The 10398-nt window shown below is 54.1% G+C and overlaps 2 protein-coding genes across 2 annotated transcripts; one reads left to right on the forward strand and one right to left on the reverse strand.

The window, feature by feature from the left end:
- Nucleotides 1-6: 6 nt before the first annotated feature.
- On the reverse strand, nt 7-10392 carry TCF23 (transcription factor 23). The gene is made up of 4 exons (XM_005874870.2): nt 10303-10392; nt 3401-5434; nt 2412-2654; nt 7-479 (listed from the first exon to the last, which is right to left on the reverse strand). Exons 2-4 carry the CDS (start codon nt 3620-3622, stop codon nt 300-302), a joined length of 645 nt encoding a protein of 214 aa, XP_005874932.1. The 5' UTR covers nt 3623-5434; nt 10303-10392; the 3' UTR covers nt 7-299.
- On the forward strand, nt 7217-9325 carry PRR30 (proline rich 30). The gene is made up of 2 exons (XM_005874869.2): nt 7217-7545; nt 7813-9325. Exon 2 carries the CDS (start codon nt 8096-8098, stop codon nt 9323-9325), a length of 1230 nt encoding a protein of 409 aa, XP_005874931.2. The 5' UTR covers nt 7217-7545; nt 7813-8095.
- Nucleotides 10393-10398: the final 6 nt, after the last annotated feature.

Raw genomic sequence — 10398 nt, forward strand, 5'->3', positions numbered from 1 at the left:
TAGTGCCATACTCAACCTCCAACCCAATCAAACCCCTTCCTCTCCCATTTCCTTGTAGCTGCCACGAAAGAGCCACTGGGAGTCGCCCCCTGGTGCCAAGATGAGGGTGGACTCCCTGGTGCTCCTGAGCACTCCATCACAGATGTGCCCGCGGCTTTGTCTGGTCTGCAGGCTGGAACCTGGGGGCTGAGTCAGATCCAAAGGGTAAGAGTCAGCGTGCAGACAGGCAGGGCCTGGTAGAGAAGAAACCAGGTCCCTAAGCTTGAGTCGCAGTCCAGGAGTGAAGGTGAGCGTGATGGTCATTTATCACCAAGAACGGGTGGGAGTGGCCTGGTGGGGAGGAGAGCATCTGCCTCTCCAGGGACTTGGGGCCCGGCCTCTGCCTCCTTTGTTCTTTGGCCCAGGCTGGTGGCTGTGGTGGAGTCAAGGCCAGAGCACCCCAGGCCTCCAGCATAGAGACGAGATCTCATTGGCCACTTCTGCAAGACATGGAGATGGAAAGTGAGGAGTGAGTCAAGCTCACTATTGCAGCCCCTCGTAGTCCTTGGCACCCAAAGTCCGCCTTCCCTGGCCCCCCTCCCTGAAACCCTCCCCTGTCGTGACTGCTCTGATGACAGTAGGCTCCAACGCACCACCATTCCTGGCCCCATGCATTCTCCTGACCACCTGAGCCTGGCGGGAAGCACTTGAGGGGCCGGCTCAGCCCTCAGTCTTTTCTTTCCCTCCCCCCACCCCATAGTAAGAGCTGGGAGTGGGGTGGGGGGAGGGCAAGAAAAGACTCCTGACACTGATCAGTCCTGACCCCTTCTCTTGCACAGCCTCCCACCCAAGTGCCTCTGGCCCAGACGTCAGTGCCCACACCCTATGACTGGGGACCTCCCAAGATTGTCCCTCCTTCCAGCAGGAGTGTGGGCAGTCCTAGGCAGTCCCAGGTTGATTTTCCCTGAGGTCTGCCCTCCCCTTGGCCACCCCTCCACCTGGGGGCTGGGGTGAGGGGCACTGCTCCTGGCTCACCAGCCCCACTGTCAGAGCTCCAGACCTTACCCGGCTCTCATTGGTTCATTCTTCAATACATTTATCCATTGCTTCCTCCATGCAATGGCCTTACTTTGATCACCATCTTACAGCTAAGGCAACAACTATGTACCCCAGGTGCCACTGTCAGTACTTCAGAGTTGCCCCCATTTAGTCTCAAATTCTTGCATTTTGGCTACATTTGCATGAAATAAAATTAAAAAAATCTCAAGTTTCAAGACATTTCAGAACCATGGTGTTTAGGGGAGACAGATGGTGAAAAGTAGCCTCCCTAAAAATAAAGTTGACCCCATTACAATGGTACCCTCAGGGGTAGAATGTCTCTTCCTTTGTAGCACAGTTATACACCACAACCAGCAATTTACATGCCGTCTCCTGGGCCTGCTTGGTGGCTGTGAGCAAGGGAGGGGGTCTGAAGGCAGACACTCTTGGGTTCAAACATTTAGCCACTTAATCTCCCTGAACTTCGGCTTCCTCATCTGTAAAGTAGCATTGCTTTGGTTCTTGTGTGGATTAAAAGATAAAAATGCACCAAAGCACAGCTCCTGGCATAACTTTAGCATCCAAATACTGTTAGCTGTTATTGAAATGGTGATTTACTGTTAATTATACTTTTTATGAATAGTCTCATTTCATACCCTGGAAGAGAAGTAAGGCTCATGTTACCTTTCCTCCCACATCTATATATATAAAAGCCTAAGTGACTGGCCGGCTGATAGCTATGACATGCACTGACCACCAGGGGGCAGATGCTAAATTGAGGAGCTGCTGAGCTGAGGTGACTTGGCAGCTGGGGTTCTTGGGTGACACAACCGGAACCAGAGAGGAGGGAGCCTGATTCTAGGGTGCATCACCAGAGAACCACCCTCTTGCAATCTGGGACCCCTCAGGGGATGTCTGAGAGCTGGTTTCAGCCTGATCCCCGCAGGCCAGGTCAAGGGACCCTACTGTGCACAAATACGTGCACTGGGCCTCTAGTAGCCTCTAGTATAATATAAGCAAGGTTTGGGACAGGTGGATTGCAGTCTGGTAGGTGGTGCCCCCAGCTTGGTGGCTTCTAGAGCGATGCTTTCTTAGACTATTGCTCTCCCAGCGGGCATCTCTCCTGCCACAGAAGTCCCGAGGACAGGGGACGATACCCCCCACATCCAGGACTCTCCGAGGCGCAGTTTCCTTTCCCAGGCACCAGCCTGGAACCTGCTCCTTTTTCTCCCCTGACACTAGGCACCCCCGAGTCTTGGGGCCTCCATGAATGTCCCTGGAACCACATCATAAAGTCATTTCCAATCACCACTCCCCACTGCAGGCCGGGGACCCGAGTTCAATATCCCTCTACCCCAGACCCCCTTCCCTGAGGCCCTGGCCCCGTGGCCTACCTTGAGAGGGTGCAGGAAGCAGAGTCCACGCAGGAAGGGTGGCCAGGCGGGGCCAGGCAACTCGTGGCCGAGCGTGCGGGTGAGGTGGGCTATGTAGCTGGTGGCCAGCACCAGCACATCCAACTTGGAGAGCTTGGTGCCTGCGGGCACGGCAGGCAGAGCGGCCTGCAGGGCCAGGAAGGCCTGGCGCAGCATCCTCACCCGGCTCCGCTCCCGCGCGGCGTTCTCAGGACTGACCTCACTCTGCACAGAGGACCAGGCGAGTGAGTCTGACCGGATCCCCTCACCCCCACCCCCAGGCCCCGGCTTCTAAGAGCATTCTAGTGTGAGGTCTTCTGTCAGAGTGGTAGCACTCTGAACAGCAGGGACCAGCGACATCACCCCAATTTGTCCATTCATGGCCCTGCCCCATGTCACAGCTGAGGGAATGGAGAGAAGGCCTCGTCTGGTGTCAGATGGAACAGGAGGGCAAAGGTTGGCCCAGAACCTGAGATCCTGTACTCTTTCTAATTCTCCCAGGTGCCTTCCTTCCTTCCATCCACACCCAGGTCTGAATCCTGCTGATCAGGTGCCCTGGGCCACAGGGAGCACAGAGCCATGTCCTGCTCGGTAGAGATGACCCTTGGCCCAGGCTCATCTGAGAAGAAGAGGCAGCTGTGGTAAAGAGGAAATGACACCAGACGGGGCTCCAATCACAGACTAAAGTCCTGGCCCTGCGGTTGCTGACTGTGCCCTGGGGCCTTGGGAAATTCACATCACTCCTCCAGGCTTAGTGTCCTGGAGAGAAGGGAGTCGGGCCAGGTCTCTTAGCCACACTCTCAGCTTATCCCCAACCACAAAGCATGGAGCCTTCGAGTCGAAGGGGCCAGGGTCCCCTACTTAGGGCAGGGATGGTAACACTGACTGACGCTCTGCCATCGGAGGTGACCTCTCTCAACCCCTCCACCCCCTGCCTCCCCAGCTCCCTCTGCAGGGCCCTATTTCCTTACCCTGACACCAGCCAGGCTCCCGGTGCCGGCCCCTCTGGGGGCAGGGGCAGCTCTGCTCCATCTCTGGTTGCTCCAGCCGGTCCCTTCCCACAGGTCCTGCCTGGTCCTGCTCAGGCGGCTCTTCCTGCTGTGGGTGCCTGCTAGCAGCCTCCGCCTGGCCTTCGCCGGGCTCTGCCCCACTCCCGGCATGGCCAGTGCCCCTCTGGCCTTTCTCTGTGACATGCCACACCTTAGGGATGTGGTGTCACAGCTCCCAGGACAGGAACACAGTGCCTGAGGGAGTCCTTGGGCTCAAGCTAGCCGGGCAGGCTGGTCATCTGGCCAGCGATGTCTATATCTGAGGGAGCTGGCGCCAACGCAGTCCTGCCTCACTTCTTGCTCTGGGAAAACCGCCCACCGGCACAGCCCCCGCGAAAAACCTCCTGCCTGCCTCCCAACCAGCGGTGGGTGGGGGTGCTGCATGCTGGGAGTGACCAAGCCCTGGGAGGAGGCCCTGCTGAAGAAGGCAGGAGGGTGGTGGGAAGGGAGCTTCCTTCTAGGAGCCTTGCCTGACCCTGACAGCAGTCTTATGATAGACCTGCGGCTTTCGCTTTGGGGTTCGAGTTCATGGAGGGGCCCTGAACCTCCTTCTTCTCTGCACACGTCCTTAGAAGGACTTTTACTCCCCATGCGTACCTCAGGTTCTCAACCCAGTGCTTTTCCTTGTACCTCTCTGCCCCCTGGAATGCCTGCTCCCACTCTGCCAGGGGAAGGCTGCCCATCTGCAGGTTGTGCCTTCTTTTGGGAAGGCCCGGAACCCGGAGCCCAGGCCTCGCTGTTTCACTGGGGCTCCGTTTATGCTTGACCACACCCTGGCTGGCTTCCTAACAGTTCAAAGTCCTCAAATCACTGCCAGGCAGTGTGCTAAGCACGTTACGTGTATTATCTTTCTTTCAACCTTATAAGAAAATAGACTCTCACATCCTCATTTTACAGATGGGAAAACTGAGTGTCAGGAGGTGAAATAACTTGCCCAGCGTCAAACATCTAGCAAATGATGCGGGTATGGAAACCCAGGCAGTTAGTGAACTTGGAAGACTGCCCTCGCCATACTGTTCTTCCGGGGCTGAGTTACTCACCTGTCTGTCCCCAAGCCAGACGGGAGGGATTTGAAGGCAAGGACCAGGATGTTTGCTGAGTGGCGTCGTATCCTCCATACAGCTACTTAGGAGCAGGCGGCTGAAGAAATAGCAAATCTGCCACAGTAGCCCCTGCCTGACCTCAAGTTGCAACCTCTGCCTGCAGCAGAATCGTCTTGCATATCCCATGTCCCTCAATCTTGAACTCCAGGGGAGACCCAATAAGTAAAGGGAAGGTACAGAGAGGACAGAGAAACAAAGGTGACTGTAGGTACAGCGTGGCAGACACCCAGCTGACCAGAGAGAACGGAAAAGAGAAGACAAGTAAAATTGACTGAATATCCATCAGTAATCGGAAGAATAAGACAGACCTCTGTAAAATGACATGGAAAGCTCTCTGAGCTGCACAATTAAGTGAAAAAACTTATTTGTAAACCAACGGGTATAATAAGATCCAGACAGGATGAAAAAACACCAAAAACAAAGCTGTGTGAAGGTGTATGCACTTATGTGAACATAGAGAAAGGAGACTGAAAGATGTGCACCAAGCGTTTTCTTCTTCCTTTTTTTTTTTACGCCGGATGCAGAGACTTAAACATACACTCAATTCGTGTCAGTTCGTGGCACAGCGTCTTCGGTACACACAGGGCCGGTTGTTGGCCTCACTCCCACCTGCCCTCCATTTCCTTTTATCCCATTCCCATTCGTCTTCCGTATCGCAGGCCACCATCCCAAAGATGTGCTATTAGATTTTTAAAAGTTTACCTTGAATCCAGCAATCTTGTTGAACTTTATTAGTCTTAATATCCTGTTGGTTCTGTTGGTTTTTCTAAGTAGATAAAATAATGGCAATTTTATCTCTTCCTTTCCAATCTTTATATTTCTTGTTTCTTTTCCTTTCCTTAGAGCATCCTCTCTAAAATCAATACAAACGTTTTCTTTAAACAGAGATTTTTAAAATATATATATTTTTATTGGTTTCAGAGAGGAAGTGAGAGGGAGAGAGAGATAGAATCATCAATGATGAGAGAGAATCATTGATTGGCTGCCTCCTGCATATCCCCTACTGGGAGTTGAACCTGCAACCCAGGGCATGTGCCCTTGAATGGAATTAAATCTGGGACCCTTCAGTCCACAGGCTGATGCTCTACCCACTGAGCCAAACTGGCTAGTACAATATACAAACAGTTTTTAAAAGATTTTAAAAATTAAATATAGACTCACCAATTCTACTCCTAGTTATCTATTCAAGATAAATGTATGCCAATGCAAAACTAGTACAAGAATGTTCATAGCAGCATTGTTCATAACTACCAAAAAAGTAAAACCAACAAAATATCCATCAATTGATTATTGAGAAAGCAAAATATGATATAGGCATTTAAAGGAGTATTATTTGGCAATAAAAAGGAATAAAGTAATGATACATGCTACAACATGAATTAACTTTGAAAACATTATGTGAAGTGAAAGAAGCCAGACACAAAAGGCCACATAGTCTATGATTCCATTGATATGAAATGCCTAGATATGCAAATCCATAGAGACAGAAAGTAGGTTTATTGTTTCCAGGGCCTAGGGGAAGGGAGGAAGGAAGAGTGACTGCTAATGGGGATGGGCTTTTGGGGACAGGGGGTAATAAAAATGTTCTGAAATTAGATTGTGTTGATGGCTGCACAACCATGTGAGCATACTGGAAAACAGTGAATTGCACACTTTAAATGGGTGGATTGTATGGTATGTGAATTATATATCAATAAAGCTGTTAAGAAAATAATTATTAAAATATATAAACACTAGAGGTCTGGTGCATGAAATGCATGCACTCGGGGGGGGCGGGGAGTCCCTCAGCCCGGCCTGTACCCTCTTACAGTCTGGGAGCCCTCTGGGGATGTCCAACTGACAGCTTATGCCCACTTCCAATGGGGAGCGGGCCTAAGCCAGCAGTCGGACATCCTTAGCGCTGCCACGGAGGAAGAAGAGGCTCCCACCACTGCCGCTGAGCTCACCAGCTGTGAGCCCGGCTTCTGGCTGAGCGGCACTCCCCCTGTGGGAGCACTCAGACCACCATGGGGCAGCTCTTGCATTGAGCATCTGCCCCCTGGTGGTCAATGCACATCATAGTGACCAGTCATTCCACTGTTCAGTCAATTTGCTCTTGCATTGGCATCTGCCCCCTGGTGGTCAATGCACATCATAGTGACCAGTCATTCCACTGTTCAGTCAATTTGCATATTAGCCTTTTATTATATAGGATATCCTAAAGGGGGTGTGGAGCATGAACCCTGCTCAGAAAGCAAGGGAAAATAAGAAGTTGAAGGGAGGACCCAGCCCAAATAGGCTGTGTGGTTCAGGGGAACCCTTGGTGGAGGAAGTGGTATATGGGCAGAGAGCAGAGGGGGTAACGGGGGCCCGAAAAGGAGACAAGTGCCCCAGAGAATTTTTCCTGCTTCAGTTTTGTCAAAGGCCAGCCTGTGGACGGTCTCTGAAAGCAGGTCCCAGAGCCTAGAGGCAGAGAACCTATGATGTCACACCTGACCTTTGTGACACAGGCACTAGATGTCACGGAGAACTACCCCCAGGAAATGGGACTTCTAGCTCCCAAGGGGGGTGGCAGTGCCACCCCTTAGACAAAGTCCCAGTCTTTCAGAGGCTTTCATCAGCTGGCCACATGCTCCTGCTGCCGTTGGGTGTGATAAGCCATATTGACTAGGGCCAGGCTGAGCCAGAGGACATCAGCATTAGGGGCAACAAGGGGTCAGGGGAACCAGACTGGCAGGAAACCAGGATGCTTGCAGAATCCCTGATTCAGGTTTAGGAGAACAAAAGCCTATAACAGAAGACCCCCTCCTGGCTAAGGAGGACTGAAGACCAGGCTCGGACAGAAATCTGGGTCAGAGTGAGTTTAGGGTAGAGGATGCTGGGGGCAGAGAGGGGTGCATCCACTCTTTGGTGACTGTTCCTTTTTCTCCCAGGTCCCCTCCTTTCTGAAGTGCCTTGTAAAACAGTCCAGAGGAACCTTCATGGGTAAGAGCTTACACCACCAGAACACCTCAATTCCTAGTCGCATCTCAGCCCCCATACCCTCTTCTCCAACTCCTTCCTACCCTCTCTCCCTCCCTATTTCTCTCCTCCTCAGCTCTACCCTTCCCTTGAGCATTTTGCCAGCTCTTCTGCCCCCAAAGGTGACATGGGTTTAGGGTCTTAGTGAACCAGCCTGGAACTGGCCCCTGAGGCAGAGCTGCAAATGGACCCATTCTCTCAGTATCTTGGGCTCTGTTTCTTTCTCTACAGGTCCTATGGGCTGTGCCTTCCTCCCTGGCCCATTCAGATAATTGCTGCCACCCCCAGGCTCCCAGAGGCAGCTCGGATTCTCCATCCCTATACATCCCTCATCAAATGGCCAACTGCAAAGAAGAGAGAAGCCAAGCTTAGATCCCACCTCCTGCCTGAACACCCAGAGAGCCTGGTGCTGCTGGGCTGGGTGTCTCCTACGCTGCAACCAGAGATACCAGTCCTGGCTGCCAGGTCTCTAATCTCTGGTCTTGCCGCCTCAGTCCTTTCCGGTTTCAAGGCGATGTTGCCTCAAAACAAGGACCAAGGGCTGCTACAGAAAGCAGTGCCCCCTGGGCATCCCCCTCAGGGCCCCTCACAACTTGTGGACTCCCTTCCTCAGAACCTTCAGCCTCTGCCTCCACAGAAATCGCTCCCTCTTGCCCCTCCACCTTGCTCCCCTCCGCCACAGTCCCACTCTCCTGGCTCCCATTCCTCCTCTTCTGACTCAAATTCTGACTTCGTCCTACAACCCTACTCTTCCTCTCTCCCAAGTTCCCCTGCTTTCTTTCATCAGAATTGCCCGTCTCTCTCCCTTCCACGTTCCTCCTCTCCCTCCTGCCATCTATACCCCTCTCCGCCCCCTACTCAGTCCTCTAATCCCTCTCAGCCACAGAACTCCTCTCTCCCACACTGCCAGTCTCCTTTCCACTCCGAAGACCTACCTAGCTCCACGCTCACTTCCCACAGCCTCAGCCTACCTTGTCCTGGGGTCCACCCCAATAGGCAGACATGGCACTGGCATCAGCACCAGGACACCAGATCCCCTGGGGTGGCGGAGGGATGCGTGGCAAGCGAAAGGGACGCTGCAGAGTTCAGGAACCCAGGAGCCCTGGCCCAGGCCCTGGTGGTGCAGCTGGGGTACCGTCGCATCGCACACGACCTTCGGTTACTCATTTTGCAGAGCCTGTGGCTAGGCAGAACCGACCAGCCTCCGGTTGTGGAGTACCCTATATGCCTGGTGTGTCTCCGGCCCCGCAGTCCCTCTTGCCCCACCCCCAGGTACAGGACTGGACCTCGGCTGCTTGCCTTCCCCCAGCTACTGCCCTGTGCACCAGACCAGGAATCGAAACCACTCCGCATAGGCATCGGCTTTGCTCTCCGCCTGCCTCAAGGCCAGGCCAGGACTTTGCATCTGTTGCCAGAAAGAAGACGGGAGGAAGCAGGACCTCAGGGCGAGGCCATGCAGGCCCCTGGGTATCAAACCCACGCATTTCAGGCCCCAGCAGCTCAGGCCTGGGCAGATTCAGCCTCAGGCAAACCCTCCCCGACCGGGAGCCTCAGGTCTGCAGGCCCTCCATCACCAAATTCCACTCGATGTTCAGGGCCTCCGCGTCAGGCACTCAAACAGGCCGCAGTCTCCCTGAAGCCCGGGCTTTCGTCGGCTCCAAGGCCTGCCTCTCCAGAGCCTATTCTCCAAAAGTCGCCATCCTATTTCCAGAGCCACGGAGGCTCGCTGGAGCACCTCTTCTAAACCCTGCCGTCCCCACCAGGCCCCAGATCTCGGGGAGCCCCCGAGACACCCTGAAGGGCTGGCTGGCTGGCGGTCAGGTGTGTTCTCCAGCCCTGAACCCTGGAAGTCCCTTGTGGAGCCTGCTCTCTCCTGGCTGAAGAGGACCAAGGGTACGGGAGGCCCCATTCAGCCTTCAATGTATCCAATAAAGCTTAACCCTGCAAAACTTGTGTTTGTGTCCTGTTGAGCAGACACCCTGGGTACCTATGGGGGCAGAGGGGGTGGGGCAGAACCCAACAAGGGGTGGGGGAGAGTCAAAGGAAACAGAGTGGCCAGGGAGAGTGGATGCCATGTACCTGAAAAGGGCAAGGGGCCCACAAGGCCTGAGCACCTGAGATGTGCCGGGCTCTGGCTGGCCCTTCGCACATTAAATTTGGTGAAGCAGATAATGGCATCCCCAAAGGTGAAGCCACTGGGTCCCTTCCGCTGGGTGCACCTTAGGTTAACAAGGATGCACCCCGATGTGGCCAGGGGAGCAACCGGAGGTGTCTCCTTGCAGGAAAGGGCACGCATTCACTTGCAGAGAACCACCAGGATGCTCCCATTGGAGATAAGAAATCCAAGGGCCCCCTCGGGAGGGTGGAGACTAGATCTGCCCTGCTGGGGGCCGGACTGCCAGCCTCTGCGATGTCCAAGGGGAGCAGCCCCCGCCCCAGGCACAGGTGCAGGCTCGGAGCCACGAGGATGGATAGGTGTTAAGGTAAATCGTCTCCTCCTACTAGAAAGCGGTGGGCTCGGGCTTTGAAGCCAGGTTTGTTTTCAGGTTCGCACTGCCTGCCTTCAGAGGCCAGACAAGCCACACGTCCAGCGTGTGACCGTGGGGCAAATCACTTCCTCTCTGGGGTAAAACGTAAAGGCGGCGCTTGTATGCGTCTGCGTGTCAGTCTGGAAGGCAGACAGCCCCAACCCCAGGATCTCCTTGTTAAAGGTCCACTGACCTCTCTTGGCCTGTATTAGCTCCTCTCCACGCGGGACATTCCCGCGAGGCAAGAGCGCGCTGCTCCCGCCCCGCAAAAAGATGGCGGGGCCTGACG

Source organism: Myotis brandtii, unplaced genomic scaffold (assembly GCF_000412655.1).
Source record: "Myotis brandtii unplaced genomic scaffold, ASM41265v1 scaffold454, whole genome shotgun sequence".
NCBI classification, from domain to species: Eukaryota; Metazoa; Chordata; class Mammalia; order Chiroptera; family Vespertilionidae; genus Myotis; species Myotis brandtii.